General features: G+C 51.8%; 1 protein-coding gene across 1 annotated transcript in view; it reads right to left on the minus strand.

Moving 5' to 3' along the window:
• SGSM1 (small G protein signaling modulator 1) overlaps positions 1–25,755 on the minus strand; it is a 67,534-nt gene that overhangs the window by 39,988 nt on the left and 1,791 nt on the right. The window contains exons 2-6 of the mRNA XM_015426419.1: positions 10,403–10,478; positions 8,650–8,812; positions 6,665–6,817; positions 2,599–2,666; positions 835–980 (exon numbers count right to left, since the gene is read on the minus strand). Coding sequence (XP_015281905.1) covers positions 835–980; positions 2,599–2,666; positions 6,665–6,817; positions 8,650–8,812; positions 10,403–10,478 — 606 coding nt within the window. The remainder of the gene's footprint in view (positions 1–834; positions 981–2,598; positions 2,667–6,664; positions 6,818–8,649; positions 8,813–10,402; positions 10,479–25,755) is intronic.

The following is a 25,755-nucleotide window of genomic DNA, read 5'->3' on the forward strand; positions in this document are numbered from 1 at the left end:
GGAGGAGGAGGAGGAGGAGGAGGAGGAGAAGAAGAAGAAGAAGAAGAGATTGCATGTATACCCTGCCCTTCACTCGGAGTCTCAGAGCGGCTTACAAACTCCTCTCCCTCCCCCTCCCCACAACAGACACCCCGTGAGGTCGGTGGGGCTCAGAGAACTCTTTACAGAACTGTCCTTGAGAGAACAGCACTGACAGAACTACGGCTTGCCCAAGGCCATCCAGCAGCTGCGAGTGGAGGAGGAGTGGGGGAATCAAACCCGGCTCTCCCAGATCAGAGTCCGCCCACTTAACCACGACACCAAACTGGCTCCCTGTGCTGTGGTGGCAGCTACTGAGAAAGCGATGTTGTTACAAAGCCACACAGTCAATCATATCTCCAGTGGCCAATCAGGAGCCCTCCTGGGCAAAAGCCCCACCTGGCCCCACCCACTTTCTGAAAAATACTTGGTGGGCTCCAGGAAAGATGTTGGTGGGCACCAGAGCAACCCACAGGCACCCCTCTGGGGACCCCGCTCTACAGAAGGGGACCCTGGCTCCTGGCTCTGTCCAGGTGGTCATGAGGAGTCTTCCTATCTCTCCTCCTCCTCCTCCTCTTCTTCTGACCCACAATGGCCCCCATCACGCTCACAGGACAGCAGCAAAATAGAAACGAACCAGGAGAATCCAGGTGAGGAGGGCTACTGGCCTCACCTCAGGGTTACGTGCACAGTTAAGCTGAAGGCCACCCGAGGCCTGGATCCTGCAGCTCTGATCCAGCTGGGCCCAGAATACCATCAGTCCCTCCCTCCCTCCCTCCCCCAGCCTCTTCCTTGGTTCCCCCACCCACCACCTACACAAAGAGCGGGGCGCTTGGTTGGTGAGTCCTGGCGACAGTGGGAGCTGTGGATCCGGTGGCGCTGCACGAGCTCGTCCGCCGAAGGGTCGGTCCAGAAGTGATCGGCCGTTTTCATCTTGGTGTACTCCAGGGCACAGGGTCCCTCTGCGTGAGGGAGGGGAAGAGCGTGGGTCAGGAAGGGAAGGGCCGCCAGGGCCTGCTCAGACACGCACAAACACTCACGCCTCTGGCCCAAGCCCAACCCAACTGGCAGCGTCTGGTGGCTCCGGAATACGAGAAGCGCCAACTGACTGGGGCGCTCCAAGAGCAGGGGTGTCGAACTCGTTTGTTACGAGGGCCGGATCTGACCTAAATGAGACCTTGCTGAGCCGGGCCATCTGTGTCATGAAAGGTAATGCCAGTTAGCGGAGATATCAACTTTATAAAGGACACAAACACAAAGGGGTTTTTTAACTTAAAATAAAAACACGCATAAAACATCAGCACTCTTGCGATACTTTGTCTATTTAACAGTGTCTGATAACTGACACCTCTTGCTCTGAGTGATGGCATCAAAATGCCTGTGCTGTTGCCATCTTGAGTATGCTGTTCAGGTGTGTCTCTGTAAGCTGCAAACCTACGATGACGCAGCAGCAGCAGAACTGGAAGAAGCAGCAGCAGAAGGCAGCCAGTTTCACTGCGGGCCTGAGAGAAGCCCTCCGGGGGCCTCATCTGGCCCCCGGGCCGCATGTTTGACACTCCTGTCCAAGAGGTTGGGGACCTTGAGAAAGTGCGGTCTGGGCTGAGGGAGTGGGCCTCACCCTGCACACTTTCCAACTGCAGCTCTCTGAGGGAAACAGGATGCAGCCCAGAAAGCGACTGAGCAGGGACTGCATTTGCCCCCAGGCCCCGCCTTCAAAAAGAACAGCAAAAAGAAGAAGAGGAAGAAGAGAAGAGATTGGATCAATACCCCCCTTCACTACCCAAAGGAATCTCAGAGTGGCTTACAAACTCCTTTCCCTTCCCCTCCCCACAAACAGACACCCTGTGAGGTGGGTGGGGCTGAGAGAGCTCTCCAAAGGACTGCCCTTGAGAGAACAGCTCTTATCAGAACTATGGCTTGCCTAAGGTCATCCAGCCAGGTGCGAGTGGAGGAGTGGGGAATCAAACCCAGTTCTCCCAGACTGGAGTCCGTGCACTTAACCACTACACTAAACTGGCTCTCGGCCTGCTTTCACTCTCCCGGGGCCACCAAGAGCTCCCACCAGGCTGCCTTTAGCCCCACCCCCCATCACTCCCTCAGAAAACGTTTCCTTCCAGAGGAAGGGAAGCGAGTCCCACGACAACCCTCCAGAAACGCTGCCAGCCTGGCTCCATCCAGCAGGTTCCCCACTCGCCTCCCCCTTTCCCTCTCCTTCTTTTGCAGCTGCAAATGTCTCCTGTCAAAGTAGAGTTCTGTGTAGCCTGAAGGCCTGCTTCTTCCCCGGCACCCACTCATTATGAGCGAGGCCAGTCAGCTGTGGTGTTCTGAAGGCTGGCTCCTAGGAAAGGCATCCATTTGGCACACAGGAGGGTCCTAGCTCAGCCCTCAGCAACTTCGTGCAAGAAGTGACCTGGGCCCTCAGGGGCTGGCAAAGGCCCTCATCGGCTGCCTGAGACGCTGGAAGGCCACAGCTGGTGAGAGGGGACAAGACCGGGCTCAAGAGGCCCAGAGCTGACTCGGCAGAAGGCAGCTAGAGAGGAGCACATTTCTAGTTACAAAGTTTAGAAAGGATCCACAAACCTAGAAGAGAGGCGAGAATCGGCCCATCGACAGGATCCATTAGCAGGGCTTCTTTCTCGTAGTATTTGCTGGGAACAGAGAGAGAGAGGCACGGAGGGTTTAGAAGGCAGGAAGCCAGCAGGAACGGAAAGGAATCCAAAAACGATGCTGCATCTTCATGATATTAACCACAGGTATTCATAGATTCAGGTGGGTAACCGTGTTGGTCTGAAGCAACTACTATTCCAAATAAGAAATAAATGCTGCAATCACACACACTCAATAATCCACTTTAAATGCACGTTCAAACGGGATTTTTACTGTGTGAACTGGTGGATTATTGAGTGTGTGTGATCGCAGCCAAAATGAAATGAAGTGTATTCTCACCAGAAGGGACATACATCCTCTTTATTTTATTTTATTTCTTATTTGGAATAGTAGATTAGATTGCAATGTACAGCCTCTTTATTTTATTTTATTTCTTATTTGGAATAGTAGATTAGATTGTAATGTAATGTACTGTATAGGAGAATGTAATTAATTTGGAATGGTAGAACGTATTTCTCTGGTTTGGGGACAGGGGAGATAACTCTACACAGCCAATTGCCCCACTTCAAAAAAGAAGATGCCGTAAGGTCACCTCCATGCTTGAGAGGAGACGAATGGAGCGTAATGGCAGGGACTTTGTTAATTACCCTCAGCATTCCATAATGAAGGACACAGCTGACCATCAATCTCTGACTTTTACTTATTTATTTCCTTCACTATGTTTTCCCCTGGAATTAAACCCAAACAAACAGTAACCATATAAACTAAGCTTGTTATTCCTGTTTGGTCCTTCAATCTGTTAAACATCTTCATCATGTTGTATGCTAATTTTCTGTTCACCCTCTCTACATATATGTATGGACTGGTAACTTCCACTTCATAATATCTGACGAAGTGCGCATGCACACAAAAGCTTATATCCTGAATAAAACTCTGTTGATCTTAAAAATGCCACTGGATTCAAACTTTGTTCATAGGTATTTATGTTAATCATATATCACTTTCATATCCTCTGTAGGGTTCAGCAGCTGGACAGGTAAAGTATAAAACCACCCTGACACCCAACAGACAGTTCCGTAGTTTTGCTGAAGAAAGAATAGAGAAGCCCTGTTGGGTCAGGGCAATGTCATGCAGTGGCCAAAACCCAGGTGCCATCAGGAGGTCCACCAGCAGGGCCAACAAGTGCAAAGTTTAGCCTTATAACTTTGCTTTGAGAATTTAATGAGAGCTATCAAGAGGTATTCCAAGTCCACCTGTGGCTTATCTTTATTAATCACTCTGAATCTTTTTCAGAGGACAATCAGATTGAAAAGTTAGAAAGACTTAGACAGACTCCTAACCATCACCTTCTCTATAAAAAGCTAAAGAGGCTTTCTGTGGGTGTCTTCCAGTCCAAGGAGATCTTAGGTGAGACGTCTCTTTGCGTGGGCTTCAAAACTCTGCATAGCATTCTGCCCATCAGCTAAAAGCCAAATTGCCTTATTTAAGCTAGGTTTGAGAAATGTCAAAAGACCTGATCTTTATTGCACATGTTTTTTCTGTAATTGTAGGAATAATTAGCATCTGCACTTACGTACCAAATTCTTGCCTAATAAAAAGACTTGTGCTTTATTTTAAGTAAAACCGTTAACTCAAATAAGTTATTTCCCTTCCTTCTTCACCAGCCTCCTTCTTTTCCCCTGTCCTCTTTTGGTGGTTGTTAAAATCCAGACTTCAGGCTCCTTACTTGTGTGTCGGGGTAAGATTTAGAAAAGTGCAAGAGTCATAAGAGAAGCCAATGCTGGATCAGGCCAATGGCCCATCCAGTCCAACACTCTGTCACACAGTGGCCAAAAATACCAGGGGCCGTCAGGAGGTCCAGCAGTGGGGCCAGGACACTAGGAGCCCTCCCACTGTTGCGCCCCCCCCCAAGCACCAAGATAACAGAGCATCACTGGCCCCAGACCGAGAGTTCCTATCTATACCTTGTGGCTAACAGCCACTGATGGACCTCTGCTCCATAGAAGAACATAAGAGAAGCCAATGCTGGATCGGGCCAACGGCCCATCCAGTCCAACACTCTGTCACACAGTGGCCAGAAATACTAGTTGCCATCAGGAGGTCCAGCAGTGGGGCCAGGACACTAGAAGCCCTCCCACTGTTACCCCCGCCCACCCAAGCACCAAGAATACAGAGCATCCCTTGCCCCAGCCTGAGAGTTCCTATGAGAACATAAGAGATGCCAATGTTGGATCAGGCCAAAGGCCCATCCAGTCCAACAGTCTGTCACACAGTGGCCAAAAATACCAGGTGCCATCAGGAGGTCCAGCAGTGGGGCCAGGACACTAGAAGCCCTCCCTCTGTTGCCCCCCCCCCAAGCACCAAGAATACAGAGCAACCCTTGCCCCAGACATAAGAACATAAGAGAATCCAATACTGGGTCAGGCCAATGGCCCATCCAGCCCAACATTCTGTGTCACACAGTGGTCAAAAATACCAGCTGCCCTCAGGAGGTCCAGCAGTGGGGCCAGTACACTAGGAGCCCTCCCACTGTTGCCTCCCCCCCCCTAAGTACCAAGAATATAGAGCTTCACTTGCCCAGGAGCACCGTAAAGACTAACAAAATATGTGGCAGGGTAGGAGCTTTCCTAAGTCACTGCTCACTTCTTCAGATATGGCCTTCAAAATCAACTGACAGATCCAGGAAATACTTCCCAGGGTTCAGATGAAGATGGCAAATCTATCTTGTTTGCCTGTGTTACTATTTTGGGGGGGGATCCACCAGGCCATGTTGCACCCCCCCCAAATAGTAACAGCACAACACAGGCAAACAAGATGGATTTGCCATCTTCATCAATGGAGGGGAATGAGGCAGCTACCGAGGGTCTTAAAACTCCTCCTGTAGCCATGAGTGTTTGGAAATAAATTCCCCCAAACACAAAACATCCTCATTTTGAGGGGGAAATATCTGTTTCTCATCGCTGGCCAAGTACACCAGAAAAGAATGTGAAGGCATCTCTTTATTATCTCACCACATCAACCCGTTGTCACTCTTTCTCAAAAAGCAGACTGCAACTTCTAAACAGAGGTGTGCCGCATGGGAGGCATACGAAGACTCTGTTTTTCAAGAGCCAGACAGGGATTTCAATCTTGTGCGGTGCTGAAACGTGGAGAGTGAAGCCCGACAAAGACCCCGATTTGGGACGTCTGCCCTGGGAGCTGCCCGAAACCTGCTGCCAAATATGCTAAGGACTGCCCTGCCAATTGGCTATGAAAAACTCAGAGCCTGAATCGGGACAGGCTAAACCCATCAGTGTCTGTTGATACAAACAGCTGAAGCACCTTGGAAATTAACGACTGACAAACTGGAGTGAAGTTTTCCTTCGATCAGGTTCGCTTTACATGAACTGCTGCAGTCAGTCTAGCCAGAGCTGAACCCACGTCCTAGCTGAGGCAGCAGGACACGGAAACTCTACTCGGCTGCAAGAGGAACCTCTCGCTTCTCCCCAGGGCGAAAATATTTTACAGCTCTCTGCCTCCCATTCATTCCTGAGAAAAGACGGGGCAGCACGGAGTAAACATGTGGCCAGTAAAGGGGAGATTAAGTGGGCAGCATCATAAGAACATAAGAACAAAAGAACATAAGAGATGCCAATGTTGGATCAGGCCAAAGGCCCCTCCAGTCCAACACTCTGTGTCACACAGTGGCCAGAAATACCAGGTGCCATCAGGAGGTCCAGCAGTGGGGCCAGGACACTAGAAGCCCCCCCACTGTTGACCCCCTCCCCCAAGCACCAAGAAGACAGAGCATCACTTGCCCCAGAGTCCCTATCTATACCTTGTGGCTAATACCCACCGATGGACCTCTGCTCATCCATATGCTTATCTAATTCCCTTTTGAAGCCGTCCATGCTTGTAGCCGCCACCACCTCCTGTGGCAGTGAATTCCAAGTGAATTCCATCGTTGCACCCTGAAGGTCCCTGGGAGGACTATGGTTTCAATGCACCAACCCAGTTGTGCGGATCAGCCATCCCAACAGAGAGAAGGAAGGAGCCCCACCTGCTGTTTTCCACCAAGTGGTGCACGATTTTGTCCAGGACTTTCTCGAAGAGCGCGGTGCGGATCCAGAGGTGCCGGATGGCCTGGGGAGACAAGTTGGGTAACTTCTGGACCTTGCGGGTGTTCTCCTGTGCCCCCGGGCCCTGGTTGCGCCTTTGAGGAAACAAGAGAGAAAGAAGCCCACCCAGTCATCAATGTCTCAGGACAAATGCCTGAAGAGCTGCCCCCGCAGCCCCACACGTACCCAGAATAGATACAGCTCCGAATGGGACACAGTGGTCCTTATTTATACAAACACTTGCACCTGAAATCTGCAGCAATCACCAACGCAGGATATTGCAGGTCAACATTTGCTTAGAGCATTAGTTGGAGGAATCACCTAGATTTGCGTCCAGTAGCATCTCCGAGACCAACAAGACAGGTTTGCTCCTCAAAAGCTCCTGCCCCGAAAATCTTGTTGGTCTCTTAGGTGCCAGCAGACTTGGATCCAGCTAGATCCAGGCAGTCAGCTGTGTTGGTCTGAAGCAGTAGAGCAAATTTAGAGTCCAATCAGGCACCTTGAAGACCAAGAAAGGTTTATTCAAGGGATGAGCTTTCGTGTGCATGCACACTTTTTCAAATACAGTGGAATGGGAGGTGAGGTTCAAACTTATAGACGGGCTGAATATGCCCTCACGTATACAGAGGGACTATACATCCTCTGTATTTCAGTGTATTTCTTTTTCAGAATAGTGTATTAGAATACTGAAAGTTATATGAGGAATACTGGATTAGCTGTTGTAGATTTCCCGGGCTGTCTGGCCGTGGTCTTGGCATTGTAGGACCTGACGTTTCGCCAGTAGCTGTGACTGGCATCCTCAGAGGTATAACGCAGAAAGACGGAGAACACACTTTATTTACTTTTCAACAAGGTTTGAGTTTTCCCCTTTCCACTCTTATTTTTCTCGGCCTCTCTAAGATACATTCGCTGAGGTGGCAGAGGCCGCAGCAGGCTGCATGCATGTCTTGCGCTTTGGCATTTGGGGTACCCACAATTCTGTTTGCAGAAAATGATGCTCTCCGGTGTCATGAATACACCAAGCATTGGGTATCTTACCGGAGTTATAAACAGAGGACATTTCGGGGGGAATCGCGGGGGATCGCAGTTCCCCCGGGTGAGGTACGGGGGGCGGGGCACACGACGAAGCCCCGCCCCCTGCTTCCGGCCGCCCCGCTTCCGGACCTCATTCAGCCAGGAGGAGGCAGGAGAAGAGGGAGGGTAAGTTGCTTCCTCCCTGCCTCTCCCCACCCCTGCCTGCCTGGGGCCAGGGAGGGCCTTCGCGGGGCTTCCTTGTACTCCCGCCGGCCTTGCAGGTCCACCGCCGGGCCCCTCATGGGGCTCGGCAGTGGAGCTGCAAGGCCGCCGGCGGCGACCGGGACCATTGAGGGCAGGTTGTGTGGCCATATGACACACTTCCGGTGATGTCAGGGGGTGTGGTCTTATGACACACTTCCGGTGACTTCAGGGGGTGTGGCATATGCAAATGAGTTATGCTAATGAGTCCCCCTAGCTCTTTTTCTACGAAACGACCCCTGGTTATAAATGATGCATTTTATATTGAGAAAGTAAGCTAAGCTGAGGCTTTAAAAAGAGCCAGAGTCCAGCAGCACCCTGAAGGCTTCCAAAATTTGTGGCAGGGGATGAGCTTCTGTGAGTCACCGCAGTCACTTCTTCAGAAAGACTCACAAATGTTGTTAGTCTTGAAGGTGCTTCTGGACGCCTGCTCTTTGCTGCTGCTAGACGTTTTGGCTTGATAAGAAAGTAAATACTGCATCTATTTCAATTTTCCCTAACATTCTGGCCCCAAGTATTCCCCGTCCCACAGCTTCAAAATTTCCAGAAATGTGATATTTCTGCCTACAAACTTCACATTCTCACTTTAGCAAGACTCTGGACCACCCGCAAAGCTTCCACCTAACCGGAGCTCCAGCCCCCCTCCACTCACGCATTCTCGATGAGCTGCTCCAGGTCCTGCACCTTCCGAGAAAGCTCTTCGGCAGGAGGGAAGCTCTTCCCCACCTTCATGAACAAAGCTGCAATCTTGTTGCTGCGCAGGAAACCGGCTGCCCGGCGCCTGAGCCCGTGGAGGACACAGGCCTCAACTGCCGCTGTGGGGAGAGGAAGAGCAGAGGGCGTTTTGTGGCAGAGGAGTGGCTTCCTGACCACCAGGAAAGGTTAAGAACCCAACAGGAAGCGCTGGTCCCAGGGACGGCACGGCAAGAAGCCTGTGTCTGGAACTCCCCATCACTATGTCCAGGGGTCATTTCCTGCAGGAGCGCACAGGAGCGGAGCTCCGGCAGTAAAGAGCCCAGGGGGCGGGCACATGCAACAAGCCCCACCCCCTGCTCCCAGCAGCCCTCAGTCAGAGCAAGAAGCAGCCAGGTAAGTTGCAGTCCCCCCCCCGCCCCCCGGCCCAAAACAGTCCAGTGGCACCTTTAAGACCAAGTTTTATTTGGGTACAAGCTCTCCCACCTCTGCGAGGACAGATCTGCATGTTCCCCCCCCCAATAGCTAGCAATCCAAAATAGTCCAGTGGAGCCTGAGCGGTGGGTGTTGCCTTCTGATACACTTCCGGTGGTCAGGGAGCATGGCATATGCAAATAAGTTATGCTAATGAGTTATGCTAATGAGCCCCTGCACCTCTTTTTCTACGAAATGACCCCTGACTATGTCCATAACCTATTCCTCTTCTTTCCCAGGACCACAATGAGCCAGGCCAGATGCCAGGTAAGGGGTTTCATACAGCAAGCTGAAAACACAGCTGAAAAATTGGCCACTCCAGCCCAGCTTGGGTATACCCGAATAAAAACCAATAAAAACCAAAAAGAATTCTGGAGTCTCAAAAAGGCTTCCAAAGCCTCTCAAAGCCACAGTTGGCAGCCAGGAGATCGCAGGTTGGCCCAGAGGTCTGGCAGCCATTTCCCAAATTCCAGCACAATGAAAAGCATGCCCCGTGGAAAACCCAAACCTGAAATTCAAACAGAAATGTTTGCAGTGCATACCTAATGCCAAGCAGCCTGGCACTGCCAGGGATGCCAGCCAGGGAGGGGAACCATCCTGCCTGCCTGCAGGTCACCGGTGCTGCATTCCAAGTTTGCTCATCGTGGACCCAGGCCTGCTTAATTGTCAGGTTCAGAGGCTCCGCCCTCCCTCCTCCCCCTCCCATCGTCCCCTTGTGCAGAATGCCAAGACTGAAGACAGAGGTCTTCAAGGCACTCCAGCTGCGTGTGAAGTCCAAACACGGGCACTTTGACCAACCGAGGCTGGCTTGTTTCCTGGTTCTTAGCCAGGACGGAACCCTCGGGAAGAATCCCCGTGTGCGGAGAAGAAACCAATTCCAAGGCGTTGGCAGGCACGCAGGGTCTCAAGCGGCTCTCCAATGCCCAGGTGGCATTCAGCTGTCAAAAGCAAATCTCTGCTGATCACGGCTGGCGCAAAGTGGGTTTATATTTGGGCTGGCACCTACGCCCCTTTCTGCCTTCGTGCCAAGATGGAAGTCCTCAGCCAACTCCAGTCATTAGTCACAATGCCGGAACAGACCGGGGTTCGTTTCCGTCCCAATAACTGAAGGGCCACAGCCTGAATGCAATGAACGAGCTGGCCGGACTTCAGAAGAGGGCCAGACCCGGAGGAGCTCCTTGTGCTGGGAGAGCCAAGGAAACCCCAGTGCCACCACCCCCCTCCCCAAGCTGGCTCACCGCAGAAAGAGATGATGTGGCTGCTGTCTTCATGCACGAACTTCCTGGTGACGGATTCCTCCATGATTTGCTTCACCTGCCAAACAAGACCAGGAGGAAACACTTCGGTCAAACCAGAGAACCCCAGCGGGCCACACTGTGCACGTGGCTGCGTAGCCACGACTGGATTCAACCACGTGGAATTTAGCTGCAAAGTGTGTGTGTGTGGGGGGGCAACATGGAGGGGGACCAAGGCCCAGGGGGAAAGTTAGGTGAGCTCCTCCTCCTGTGTCATTTCCCTGTTGGAAAAACTCCCCTGCCCCCAGTTGCTTTGAGACCTCGTAGAGGGGAAAGTCTGTTTGCCATACTGTACAAGTCTTTTCCCTATCAGGGCTTAAAGCTGCCGGGGGTGGGGTGGGGTTGTGTGTGACATTTCCAATGCATCAAGCAAACAGTGCAGGGGTGAGGTCAGCCCCTCCCCTTTCCCAATGCTATGGTCCCAATCCAGAGAAGGCTCCTGTGGCTTTCAGCAGCTAGATTGCACTTCAGGGAAGAAGAAGGAGGAGGAGGAGGAGGAGGAGGAAGAAGAAGAAGAAGAAGAAGAAGAAGAAGAAAGAAGAAGAAAGAAGAAGAAGAAAGAAGAAGGAAGAAGAAGAAGGAAGAAGAAGAAGGAAGAAGAAAGAAGAAGAAGAAAGAAGAAGAAGAAGAATTGGATTTATACCCTGCCCTTCACTCAGGGTGTCACAGAGTGGTTTATTTATTTATTAAATATTTATCCCGCCCTCCCAGCCAAGGCCGGCTCAGGGCGGCTTACATAAAATCAATACATAATTCACAATAAAACATGAACAATTTAAAGTAAAACAATACTAAAATCATTTAAGCTATACAACTCACTAAGTGCTAGTAACATTAATTCCCGATAGCTACCGTTACACAATCCGCTCTTCTTATAGCGGGTTCCTCGATCTTTACCACCGCCTTCCCTTTCTCTCCACACAACCGGCACCTTGTGGGGTAGGTGGGGCTGATAGAGCTCCGAGAGAACTGTGACTGGCCCAAGGTCACCCAGCTGGCTGCACGTGGAGGAGGAGTGGGGGACTCAAACCCGGCTCTCCAGATAAGAGTCCGCCGCTCTTAACCACGACACCGCGCTGGCTCTCAGTATGCTGTGGATCCTTTGGTGCTGATTTACCCACAATAGCCACAAAACAGCTGCTACTTCGCAGGCATCGTGAGCATTTCCTTCTTCCAAACAACAAGTGAATAATGGCTGTGTGATTTTTTTTTTAATGACCCTATAAAAACGAACACTTTACTGAAGAGGCGCACATTAAAAACACCTGCCAGTTTGTTTAGCACTCTTTAAAAAATCCCAGGCCTCCTCCTTCCGAGGCGCTCCCGGTAGTGTGCCTCCCCCTCTCCCCTCCCCCATCGTATCCACACACCAGCCCTGTGAGGGAGGCCAGGCTGTGCAAGAGAGAGGGCAACAGGCTGGAGGTCACCCAGGGAGCTTCCATGGCAGAAGTGAGGATTTGAACCTGTGCTCCGCAGATCCTAGCCCAGCACTGGGACCTCTACAGCGCATTGAGTCAACCCCGTCACTTCAACCCCGCCAACTTCTAAACCAGCTAAAAGACCAAACTCTGAAAAGCCGTTCCCCCTGCCTGTCAAGTGTCTTGAATTCCAGTCCAGCCAATGGCAACCAGCCACTTGGCTCTTCCTGGGGCCCGGATCATTCTGGTCCTTGCAGCACCGGTGACCAAACGAAAAGCTCTTGGAATCCCCCACACACAAACACACACACACACACACACACAAATCCAGGAACGAGAGTTTGTGTTGCCATCATGGGCAGAAACAGACAGGGAGGGAGGGGGGAGGGAGGGAGGGGGAACTGCAGGCTGAAAATCAAGAGCCAGAGAGAGAGAGAGAGACCTGTGGTGGAATGGGAACAGGGCACCAGTGGGAGGGGCTTCTAGTGGCCTGGCCCCACTGCTGGACCTCCTGAGGGCACCTGGTATTTCTGGCCACTGTGTGACACAGAGTGTTGGACTGGATGGGCCACTGGCCTGATCCAACATTGGCTTCTCTCCTGTTCTGATGTTCAGTCACTGTGCCCATTGCAAGTAGGAGCGGGAGGTATCTATGGGGGCTTCACCCCCCACCAGCTAAGCTGTGGCGTCTTGTGAGAAGAAATTCTAATTTGTGAGCTACCGGCATTAAAGTTATGAGCAAGCGATTTGGCTCCTACATAAATTAGTTTGCTCTGGAGTCATCCTGTGAGCAGGAGGCTAAATAACTGTGAGCTAGCTCACACTCACTCAGCTTGGAGGGAACACTGCCCCCACCCATCCTCTGGCTCACCCCCCCCCCCAAAGCTGGGCTAATTTCTAGTCCCTGACGCTGGCTGGGGGGGGAAATGAAGAGTGTGCATGGGGGGGGGTCAGCATCCCATTCTACCTGCCACCCTCCCCCCTCTGCAAATGGATCCCCCCACCCTGCATCAGCATTACCCCCATTTCATCTGTATCGAAGAATGGTACACCCCTTCTATCTGGGATGGTCGTCCTGCTTCGGGAGGGAGGCATATGGAGCGGTGAGGGAGGCTAGCCAGCCGGATCCGCTGAATCAACCCTGGCGATCAGTGTGGTGACAGAGGTCCCATCCTTTCATCTATATCAATTAGCTATTTACTAGTTTTCCTCCAGCCGTCTGCCAAAGAGCTCAGGGTGGAATGCGAACTTCTCCCCCTTCCTCTCACAACAGCCTTGCAAGGTAGGCCAGACAGTCAGTGACTAGCCCATGGTCCCTTAGTGAGTCTCCTGGCATGGGGGGGGCCTTGAAACCGGGTCTCCCAGGTCCCAATCCAACACCCTCGTCACTGCTGCCCACCCCCGCTGGGTCTCACTAAGGCCCCCCTGGGACCACACATTCATACGCAAGAGGGGGTGGGCATAAATGCTTCACTCACACCAGCCTCTCCCAGCCTGCGCTCCGCTTCTGGGGACTGTTGAGTGGCTGTGTGTGGTTGTGAGAGAGAAGGGAGCTGATGGCAAGCAGCCCGTGGGGGCAGCAGGCAATGCCACGCTGGGGTGCGCACGGCCGGAGCCCAGGCCAGGCCCCACCTGCTCCTCTGCCTCTCGCTACGAAAGGCAAGAACGTCAGAACTGCCTTGCTGGACCCGGCCGAGGGGCCATCCCAGCCCGGCATCCTGCCCCGTCTCGCCTTCGAGAAGGGCCATTTCGGGTGGAGGAGGAGTTCGACATGACCGAGCGGAGCAACAGTATAAAGAAGAGAAGAAGAGAAGAGGAGATTGGGTTTATAGCTCGCCCTTCACTACCCAAAGGAGTCTCAGAGCGGCTTACAGTCTCCTTTCCCTTCCCCTCCCCACAACAGACATCCTGTGAGGTGGGTGGGGCTGAGAGAGCTCTTGACAAAAACGGCTCTTTTTTCAAGGACAGCTCTTGTCAGAACTATGGCTTGCCCAAGGTCATCCAGCCAGGTGCACGTGGAGGAGGAGTGGGGAATCAAACCCGGTTCTCCCAGATTAGAGTCCCCACACTTAACCACTACACCAGGGGTGGCCAAACTGTGGCTCGGGAGCCACCATTCACACATATTGTGCGGCTCCTGGCAGGGCGGCTGGAGAAGCTAATTATCATTAGCAAACAAATATCATTGGACAAATAAATATCATTATCAATATCTGCTTTTACCGCTTTTGTTATTATTTTTGGCAGTCTCATTTAATGTTAATAAAAACCAAATTTGCATATTTCCCAGTAAAAACATGTAATATCTGTTCATGTCTTGTGGCTCTCAAACATCTGATGTTTATTCTATGGGGCTCTTATGTTAGTCAAGTTTGGCCACCCCAGCACTACACCAAACTGGCCCACGCAGCCACCCGTTTCCACTGTTGCCTCCCAGTTTGATCAGAAAGGGGCACGCAGGTGGGAGGGCAGACTTGGGAGGGCTGCCCCTTGGAAGGACCTGCCGCCAGGGTGCCACGCCTCTCTCCTCGCTCGGCATGGGTGGCTGAGGGTTCCACCCTTAGAGCTCGTTCCTCACTCTGGTTCCCCTCCCAGGGCTCGGCTTCTGTGTCCTGTGCCCAGTTCTTTGGATCTGCTGCCCAGAGACCTGGTGAGGTCCGAGCTCTGGCTCTCCCACTCCCTGTCACGGGGCTCGGATGCCAGGCGGTTTCTTGTGGCATGCTCAGGGGGAAGGATTTATAGGGCTGCCCCACATTGGCACGTCCAACTCCTTGGAGCCAAACTGCGTAGACAGAGCCAAGAAAACATCCATGTATCTCTTAAAATTCAGCATCCGTTTTAGGAACCAGGGAGAAGAAGAAGATTAGAAGAGTAGGTTTTTGCACTCCCTTTTTCTCTACCTTAAGGAATCTTACAGTGGCTTGCAAACTCCTTTCCCTTCCCCTCCCCACAACAGGCACCTTGTGAGGTAGGTGGGGCTGAGAGAGCTCAGAGAGAGAACTGGGACTGGCCCAAGGCCACCCAGAAAGGGGAATCAAACCCGGTTCTCCAGATTAGAGTCCACCTCGCTTCAGCACTACACCTCACCAGGGAGACCAGCAACCACTGGATTTTTCCATTTGGGGGGCCACGGCGGCTCAGAGGTTAAGATGCTGAGCTGCAGACCGGAAGGTCTGTAGTTCGGCAGTTCGAGACCCGAGTGCCGCGTAACGGAGTGAGCTCCCATCTCTGGCCCCAGCTCCTGCCAACCTAGCAGTTCGAAAGCAAGAAATTGCAAGTAGATAAATAGGTACCACTTTGGTGGGAAGGTAACAGCGTTCCGTGCGCCTTGGTGTTTAGTCATGCCGGCCACATGACCACGGAAACGTCTTCGGACAGCGCTGGGTCTTCGGCTTTGAAACGGAGATGAGCACCGCAACCCTAGAGTCGGACTCAACTGGCTTTCGAGCAAGGGAACCTTTACCTTTTTAAATAGGTACCACTTCGGTGGGAAGGTAACAGCGTTCCGTGAGCCTTGGTGTTTAGTCATGCACCGGCTCTTCGGCTGGTGGGCAGGCTTGGCCACTGAAACACACACAGTGAGATTTTTAATGCTGTTTGTGCTAGGCAGAGTGAATACAAGACTTTCTCCAAGAAATTTTGCCTGCAATTATGGAGTCTTTTGTCCTCTTACAAGGAAAAGGAAATTCGATCATAAGCGGCCTCTGATGAGACAACACAGAAATCTCTTAAATACATAAATAAATTTAAAAGAGGAGCGTTGCTGTGCATAAGAACATCTTGTTACTGGAGGTGCGTGGGGGGGGAGGGATAAATGCTGCCAGAAATTCCTCCCACTTAGAGCAGTCCCTGCAAAGAGTTTAAAACAAGAGATGTCTGAAACTTTGGATGCACTCGGACACCTGAGGAGTTATTCATGCAACTGTTACAACCAAAATTCCGAAATCTGTGGACCAGTTTAATCGTTAACAGCTGAAGCTGCACTGTAGGCTGCTCTCCCCTGCTTGTACGTTCTAATTTTAACAAGTTTGTAGGTGCTTACTGTTGAGTCCTGGGAACCGCCATTAGCAGTAGCCAAGCGGGCAGAGCTTGATTCCTAAAGCACAATAGAGGCTAGGCTCCTAAGGTCCACTAGGGGAACCGATAGAAACCTTGGCGGGAGATTCAAACCCCCCAATGGGATCCAGGGGTGTTCCCTTGGATATGTATATAGTTGGCCACTTGGCCATTTGTCTTTGTCTTTAAGTACTGAGTAAATATGTCGTTGTCCGGGTCGTGATGTATCGAACCGAGTATTTTACACTTACAGAAAGAGAAAGGGGAGCAACACACTGTAAAGCCCCGAAGGGCTGGGGTCTCTGAAAGACCACCTCCTCTGGAATGAGCACGCCTATTTGCTGAGGTCAAGTGCTGGAGCCCTGTGCTGGCTGCCCTTGCCTTCAGGGGCTACGTGGACAGCTACCAGGGCAGAGCCTCTTGTGTGGTGGCTCCCCAATTGTTGAGTACTTCCCGAAACACCCCCCCCCCCAAGCCTTCCCAGCCCTCCTTCAGCACCAAGCTAAACCTGTCCCGGTTCCCCAAACTTTTGAGCTCAAGTCTTTGACCTATTTTTAAATTTGATGTTGTGCTTCATTCTTGTATTCTCATTTGCATGGAACCGCCCTGGAGGCCAATAGTAGAAGAAGAGAGGAAGAAGAGATTGGATTTATACCCTGTCCTTCACTACCCAAAGGAGTCTCAGAGCGGTTTACAATCTCCTTTCCCCTTCCCCTCCCCACAACAGACAGCCTGAGGTAGGTGGAGATGAGAGAGCTCTGACAGAAACTGCTCTTTTTCAAGAACGGCTCTTATCAGAACTACGGCTTGCCCAAGGTCATCCAGCAGGTGCAAGTGGAGGAGTGGGGAATCAAACCCGGTTCTCCCAGATTAGAGTCCGCACACTTAACCACTACACCAAACTGGCAGAACCCTTGCAATTTAAAAAAACAATACTTAAGAGGAATGATTTCCTACTTCTTTGTTAACTTGCAAGGAGTGCTGATGGAGCAACTGAGCTCTTGCAGAGCTCAATGGCTAAGAATGTGTTCCTTAACTAAGACTTCCTAAGAGGGGAGGGGCCGTGGCTCAGTGGCAGAGCCCCTCATTGGCATGCAGAAGGTCCCAAGTTCAACCCCCAGCACCTCCAGTTAAAAGGTCCAGGTAGGAGGTGAGTCAGTATATGGCCGATTCACACATTTGTGTGCACGAGAGTAAAGTATGGGGCTGGCTGGCCGGCCGGCCGGCCTCCTCCTCTCCCCCTTTTGTATCACGCAGAGTCCTTCTGTTTCTATCATCCACAGGATGAGTCCCATCTGTCAGAGCCAGCCCTCTCAAGGGTGAGGCCCTGTGGCCAATGCCGGCACGGCGCATGCAGCTGTCTCTGTTTTTCATGGAAAACTCAGCTCTGCCATCGTTTCGCCCACAGCTGAGGCACCTGAATCGATGCCGATGACTAATCCCTTTTCAGGCTCAGATTTTACCCACCGCACCGGCAGGCTGCTCCCCCTCCCCCCACCGCCAAGTGTCCCTCTTAGCAGAGAACAATGGCGTCCGCCTTTGCAATGCTCCGTGCTCCTCATTAGCCGAGCCCATTCACCACAGCCGGGCCTTGTGAGAGGCATTCAACCCCAGCAGCCCCGAAAGCTGCTTGCCATGCTAGAGCTCAGTTCTGGAAGCAAGAATGAAGCGGAGCATACTTCTGGACATGTCCCTGGCTTGAACTAGCCCTGAGACCGGATTGTCTTTCTTGGCATAACCCAACACTGATGGTCCAAGATTCAAACCTGGTTTGATTCCCCACTCCTCCACTTGCACCTGCTGATGTGACCTTGGGTCAGTCACAAGCTCTGGCACAGCTGTCCTTGAAAAAGAGCAGTTTGTGTCAGAGTTCTCTCAGCCCCACCCACCTCACAGGGGGTGTCTGTTGTGGGGAGGGGAAGGGAAAGGAGTTTGTGAGCCGCTCTGAGACTCCTTCGGGTAGTGAAGGGCGGGGTATAAATCCAATCTCTTCTTCTTCTTCTTCTGGGTGGTATGAGCTGTTGAGCTCCCAGATGAAAGGAACCTTGGCTCTCCAAAGCTCATAAAGGTAAAGGTTTCCCTTCCTGGAAAGCCAGTCGAATCCGACTCTAGGGGGCGGTGCTCATCTCCATTTCCAAGCCAAAGAGCCAGCGCTGTTCGAAGACATCTTCGTGGCCATGTGGCCGGCATGACTACACGCTGAGGCGCACGGAATGCTGTTACCTACTACCGAAGCGGTACCTATTTATCTACTTGCATTTTTTATTGCTTTCAAACTGCTAGGTTGGCAGGAGCTGGGGCCAGAGGTGGGAGCTCACTCCGTCATGCGGCACTCGGGTCTCGAACTGCCGAACTACTGACCTTCCGGTCTGCAGCTCAGCGTCTTAACCTCTTGCTGGTCTCTAAGGGTGCTCCTGGACTCGGCTATAACTGTTCTACTGCAGAGCGACACAGCAACACTCGGAAACTGATTTTTAAAAGGTATCAGACATGACATGCTATCAACAATGCAAAAAATGAAATCACAAAAGTAGAAAACAACGCAGTGAGAACCCCCCCCCCAAAAAAAAATTCTGATGCTATATTGTTCCATGGAAAATGTTCTGCCTTGCATCGGTAAACACAGTCTGTTTATTTATAGTCAAGGCTGCCGAGCTGCAAATCAACCATGTCAGATGGGCTAAATGTAGGATATGAAGCATGGACAACCCCTACTGCTTGTAGGTGGTATATTTGCCTTCTTTTGCTAATATTATTTGAACTGGGGAAATTTTCCAGAAAAATTATCTGATTCATGTCTTCCTGGCAACCCCCCCATACCTGGTAAGAGCAAGAGGACACTGTCTTCTGCTCCCCTTACGCCAGGCCCTGTCTCTCCGCAAAGAACAAGCACTTCTTGGCACATTCACGACTTTTAGAGCAGAGTTTAGACTTCCCTTCAGGGCACAGAGCCCTGTCCGCAAGTGGCAAGATCTGGGGACATCTAACTGGGGGGGGGGGGGGGGCCGACCGGGGGGGGGGGGGGAGCTGCCAGCATATTCCGCCGGAGTAGAAATACAGAGGTCCTAGGAATGGGACGCAGGAGGCAATCCCGCCTTTGTCCTTGAGTCACCCCTTTGGCCAAGTTCTCACAAGCAGCTCATGAGCCTCTTTCTGGATCGGCCCACTTCACACTGCAGGCACCTCTGGTGCCAGTTTGGCGTAGTGGATAAGTGCGCGGACTCTAATCTGGGAGAACCAGGTTTGATTCCCCACGCCTCCACTCGCAGCTGCCGGATGACCTTGGGCAAGCCACAGTTCTGTCAAGAGTTGTTCTTGGAAAAGAGCTGTTTCTGTCAGAGCTCTCTCAGCCCTGCCTACCTCACAGGGTGTCTGTTGTGGGGAGGGGAAGGGAAAGCAGTTTGTAAGCTGCTCTGAGACTCCTGTCATGATCTGGGCTGTGCCACAAGAGGCCTACTAGATCCAGGGAGCCTGGCTAGCAGTAGGTGAGGCCGGGCCTACAACTCCCAGAAGCCCCTGAGAGGTTTTGGAGCCAAAATTGACCAATAGGAAAAGAGGACGGCTTGGAATAAAAGATCTGGAGCAGCAGGAAAAGCTGTTCTTCATCCCAGCAGGCAGAGCCAGAAGGAAGGCTGCTGCAGGAAGAAACCCTCATCCTGAGGGAAGGGTGAGTAGTCTAAGGCCACTGCAGATAGTGAGCTAGGGACAGTATATATTTAGACGCATTAGGGCATTTGACTTCTTTTCTTTTCACCCACTTACTGTTATTCTGCACCTTGTTGTTTGACCTCCTATAAAATAAACTATTTTATTGTTCACTCTGCTTGGTCCTCACGCCTATTATTCGGCCAAAAGGGAGGTCAGAAGATCTTGAGAAGGTGCTCTGGGCCTTCCCAAGGGAGCCTGGAACCAGAGTGGTGGCAGCATCAGGTGACACCCCACCTGAGCCGTAACAACTCCCTTGGGTAGTGAAGGGCGGGGGATAAATACAGTCTCTTCTTCTTCTCTGGCTGATCCATTCCCTGTCAGAAGTCTCTCTGTGGGCCCATCTCTGCTCTGATCACCTCTAGCCAGGCTTCCTAGAAAAACAGGATGGGGTTTCTAACCAGGTGCAGGAGAGGGGGGACTGGTCAGAGGAAACAGGACATCCAGCTTGGTTTCGAAAGCAATGGGGGAGAGCTCCTCTGCCTGAGACTCGGGACAGCGAGGGGGCCGAGGGCAGCTTCCCACGGTCACACGTGTGTGTTTTGGGTGTGAGGGGGGCTCTGGCTCAGGGGCAGATTGACTGCTTTGCCTGCAGGAAGTCCCAGGCGCAAGGCCAGGCCTCCTCTGGCCACCAGACTGGAGAAAAGGTGTTTCTCTGCCCAGGGCCCCGGAGAGCTGCCGCCAGACAGAGACAACACGAGCCGTTTGGCAGACAGCAGCTCCATCCTAATGGATCCACAGATCCAAATCCAATTATTCATTTATTACCATCTTTTATGGCCCACTCCCCCCCCCCCAATGCAGACCCAAAGTGGCCTACAACATCATTCCCCTCTCCATCTAGAAGATGGTGCGGAGTTGTTTTCTGCTGCCCCAGAAGGTCGGACCAGAACCAACGGGGTGAAATTAAATCCGAAGAGTTTTCGGCAAAACATTAGGAAGAACTTCTGGACAGTGAAAGCGGTTCCTCTGTGGAACAGACTTCCTCGGGAGGCGGTGGGCTCCCGTTCTTTGGATGTTTTCAAGCAGAGGCTTGAGGGCCATCTGACAGCAACATGGATTCTGTGAACTTAGGCAGATCACGAGAGGGAGGGCAGGAAGGGTTGCCTCAGTGCTTAGTTCTTGTGGCCCTTTCTTATCCACCCAGGGAAATGCTGATCACCACTTTGAGGTCAGGAAGCAATCCTGGAGGGTCTTTGTCATCTTCTGGGCATGGGACAGCGGCCGCTAGGGGTGTGGAAGGGGAGGTATTTGTGAATTTCCTGCCTTGTGCAGGGGGTTGGACTAGATGACCCTGGAGGTCCCTTCCAACTCGATGATTCGATGATTCGTTTTATCCTCACAACCATGCTGCGAGGCAGATTGGGCTAAGCGTGGGTGACTGGCTCAAGCTCAACCAGCGAGCTTCCATGGGATTCGAACCTGGCTCTCTTAGTCCAGCCACTGTACCAGGCTGGCGGCCATCCCAGTTCCAAGCAGCAGAAACACACGAGGCTGCCTTGTGCCGAATCGGACCCTCGGTCCATCAAGGTCAGCATTGTCTCCTCAGAGTGGCAGTGGCTCTCCAGGGTCTCAGGCAGAGAAAAGGTCTGTCATAAGAACATAAGAGAAGCCCGTGTTGGATCAGGCCAGTGGCCCATCCCGTCCAACACTCTTCTGTGTCACACAGTGGCCAGAAATACCAGGGGCCATCAGGAGGTCCAGCAGTGGGGCCAGGAGACCAGGAGCCCTCCCACTGTTGCCCCCCCCCAAGCACCAAGAATACAGAGCATCCCTTGCCCCAGACTGAGAGATCCTCTCTATACCTTGTGGCTGATAGCCACCAATGGACCTCTGCTCCAGATGTTGATCCAGTTCCCTCTTGAAGCCGTCCTTGCTTGTAGCCGCCGCCACCTCCTGTGGCAGTGAATTCCATGTGTTCATCACTCTTTGGGTGAAGAAGGACTTCCTTTTGTCCATTCTAACCCAACTGCTCAGCAATTTCATGGAGTGCCCACGAGTTCTTGTATTGTGAGAAAGGGAGAAAAGGACCTCTTTCTCTACCTGCTCTATCCCATCCATAATCTTATAAACCTCAGTCATGTCACCCCTCAGTCGTCGTTTCTCCAAGCTAAAGGGCCCCAAACGCTTTAACCTTTCACCCATCAACTACTGCCTGGTCCTTTAAACCGGAGATGCCAGGGATTGAACCTGGGGCATTCTGCATGCAAATCAGATGCTCTAGCACTGAGCCACAACAGCAAAGACAAACAACAAAGGGTCTTTGGGAACAGCTGAGCTGCACCCCCGCCAGTTGGGCTGATTTCCAGAATGGGAGACTGCAAGCAAGAAATCGGGAGACTGAGATGGGGATGGGCAGGCACGAAGGAGCCAGGGAAGATTCTTAAGTGTAAGGCTGTGTCACGGGTGAGCATTTTCCCTACGAAGAAAGTTTAAACCGCTTGTGGCTCTTTAGCGTGGAGAAACGACGGCTGAGGGGTGACATGATCGAGGTTTATAAGATTATGCATGGGATAGAGCAGGGAGAGAAAGAAGTACTTTTCTCCTTTTCTCACAATAAAAGAACTCGTGGACACTCCATGAAATTGCTGAGCAGTCGGGTCGGAACAGATAAAAGGAAGTCCTTCCTCACCCAAAGAGTGATGAACACATGGAATTCACTGCCACAGGAGGTGGCGGCGGCTACAAGCATGGACGGCTTCAAGAGGGAATTGGATAAGCATATGGAGCAGAGGTCCATCAGTGGCTATTAGCCACAAGGTATAGATAGGGACTCTCGGTCTGGGGCAAGGGATGCTCTGTATTCTCGGTGCTTGGGGGGGGCAGCAGTGGGAGGGCTTTTAGTATCCTGGCCCCACTGTTGGACCTCCTGATGGCACCTGGTATTTCTGGCCACTGTGTGACACAGAGTGTTGGACGATGGGCCACTGGCCTGATCCAACACTGGCTTCTCTTATGTTCTTATAGGGACTCTCGGTCTGGGGCAAGGGATGCTCTGTATTCTTGGTGCTTGGGGGGGGGGTCAATAGTGGGAGGCCTCCCGGTGTCCCAGCCCCACTGCTGGACCTCCTGATGGCCCCCGGTTTTTCTGGCCACTGTGTGACACAGAGTGTTGGACTGGACTGGATGGGCCACTAGCCTGACCCAACACTGGTTTCTCTTATGTTCTTAAGTTAATTCATGCCACAGTATTCCCCATTACTAAGTGTGGGTATGAGAGCTGGACAATGAAGAAGGCTGACAGGCAGAAAATGGATACCCATGAAATGTGGTGCTGGAGGAGAGTTTTTTCGGACAACTTGGACCACCCAAAAGCCAAATCAGGGGGTTCGAGATCAAATCAAGCCTGAACTCCCCCTAGAAGCCAAAACGACTAAACTGAGGCTGTTGTACTTTGGTTGCATCACGAGAAGACAAGAGTTGCTGGGAAAGACAATCCTGCTTGGAAAAGCTGAAGGCAGCAAGAAAAGAGAAAGACCCAACGTGGGATGGAGGGACTCCATCCAGGAAGCCACAAAGTCCCCCAGTTTGCAAGACCTGAGCCAGGGTGTTAATGATCAGACCCTTTGGAGGCCTTTAATGCATAGGGCTGCCATGTCAGAAATGACCTGAGGGCACTAAACACACACACACACACACCCCTACACACAAACAGGTCAAAGAGAGGGCTTTCTAAAAGCCAACAGCAGTCCTTTTCCAGATAAACTCTGGCAGACCAGCCCAGGCAGCCTGGAAAAACCTGTTCTCTGCATTTCATGTTTGCGTGTGTGTGTGTGTGTATATAAGTCAGGATCAGATTCTTCAGCTTGCTAATTCATCACCCTATTAACGAAACACGCTCCGTATGCCGTCACCAGTAGGCAACTCCAATATCCTGTGGGGAGAAGCTGAAAAGCTCTGCTGCAGATAACCCAACAGGCAACAGCCGATTACTAATTAAAGCAGAAACAGGGCCAAGCGGTACTGCCGGCCTTCGGTCTGTGTTTGCTCTGGGTGATGCCAAGGATAGGAACCCCCCTCCCAAGCCAGAAAATGGCCCAAACCAGCTCAGCTGCTTCCAATCCCACCCCCACCCTTTTCGTGTTTTCTGAGGAGATGGTGAACTGCTTTTTCCCTTTGCTTTCCTTGCCTCTTAAAATACCACTAACAGGCTTGACCCTTAACTCTCTTGTTTTTTAATGCACTGACGTCAAACTTTTAGAAAGCAGGGGACATATTTTTCAGCAACTGCCCACACACACGCACACACACACAGTTCAGGGAGGGGGAAGTACCCACCTCCTGTAAGTCAACATTCGGAGCACCTGCCCGCCTAGGTGTGGCCCTGCCTTGCTGCACACACCCCCTCCCGGAGAGGCAGGAAGTGCCGGGCCCAAGGCGTAGGGTGGTTGGATGGGATCCGCTGCTTTGCAGGCCCAGGGGAGGCACCCAAACGGGACGGCTGCAGGGCCGGGCAACTCCTTCAGCCCAGCCACCTTTGAGTGCCAGCTCTCCCCCTCTCCAGCAGAGCCCTCGAAAGCGGGCAGGGAGCCACACGGGGCCCGTAGCCCACTCTGCTGTTTCCGGGGATCGTCAGCCGCTTGCTGACGCCGCGGTCCGGCAGGCCACAGCTACTGACAAACTATTATGCAGCCTGAAGACCAGGTGAAGATTTCCCAGGTGCTGGAGGCGCCCCCCCCACCATCATTTGACCCCCCCCCCAAAGCATCAAGCATTTCCCCAGACCAAACGGCATGCCCCTGGAGACCAGCAAGGCTCCCTTCTGCTAGCTGTGGGCAAAGGTCTCTGCCTTGTTCCTGGGCTCCACCCCGGCTTCTTCCTACAGATGTGAAGGCCTGGAAAAATTCGGGGGGAAACCGTTTTTCCCGTTCCCCCCCCCCCCGAAACCTTTTTTGTTTTTTTCCGAAAAAATGGAAAAATTGAAAAAAAGAAAAGGGAAAAAATTGATTATAAAACGTTTTATTTTAACATGATGAATAAAATATTTTAAGACAAGATGTTCAAATATTTTCCAAATCATTTCTAAAAAATATGTATGGTATCAGATTGATCTAATTTCTGTGCATTGAGGACAAGCAAGTCCTAGGTTACCAACTGAGCTCTCCAATGCAAGAACAAGATGCATTCCTTCCTTTGGGAGGTGCTGTTGTCACAAGAAAAGAAAAAGGTTTCAGTTTTGTTTTTGCATGTGGGTGGGTATTCTGTTTGTAATAATTGTTTGGATACACCATATTTTTAATATGCTAGCTGTGGTAATTTCATGCCAAGTAAAAATGTCCATAGTCATATTTTATGTTCCTAAAGTAACAGAATGACTTTCAATCTGGAAAAGAAAAAAGAAGTGCTAATGTAGCATTTTTTTCAATTTTTCCAAAAATCTCTATTTCCCGTGGAAAAAAACGGGGTTTTTTGCGAGCTTCAAAATTTCCGGAAATTTTACACCTCTACTTCTTTCATCTCTGCTCCCAGCGCCCCTTTCCCTCCAAGCAGAGGCCTGAGTTCCTCCAACAGCCTGCCTGGCCCGGCTCTGCAGGCTCATCTCGAGTCGCTCTGCGGCCTCCATCCACAAGGTCCGTTTTTATCACCATCGATTTGATGGCCTCCCTCCTTCCTGGAAGCGCCACGCATGGAATCATGAGCCACGTGTTCAAAAGACAGGCCACATGACTCAGGCGAGCCTCGCCAGGTAGCAGCTGGGCACCCCACCGAGGGAGGTTTCCCCCTCCCCGATTACTGCTCCAGCCAACTGCTCGCACAAGCTGGACATGACTCAAAAGGAATCCCAGGGGGAAATGTTGGATCCGGCAAAAAAGAAAGGGAGTGAGAGAGGCTTTTGACTCCAGGAGGTTCAGCGGACTGGGACAGCCCTCCTTCACCAGTCCCAAAGGCCACATCCTGACCAGTGCTCCCTCTAAGCTGAGTCAGTGTGAGCTAGCTCACAGTTTTTTAGCCTCCGGCTCACACATTTTTGCCTTAGCTCAGGAAAAACGGCCCCAGAGCCCGCTAATTTATGCAGTAGCCAAATCACTTGCTCACAACTTCAATGCCAATAGCTCACAAAGTAGAAATTTTGCTCACAAGACTCCACAGCTTAGAGGGAGCATTGATCCTGACCCA

This window comes from Gekko japonicus, unplaced genomic scaffold (assembly GCF_001447785.1).
Source record: "Gekko japonicus isolate JY-2015 unplaced genomic scaffold, Gekko_japonicus_V1.1 scaffold856, whole genome shotgun sequence".
Taxonomy (NCBI): Eukaryota; Metazoa; Chordata; class Lepidosauria; order Squamata; family Gekkonidae; genus Gekko; species Gekko japonicus.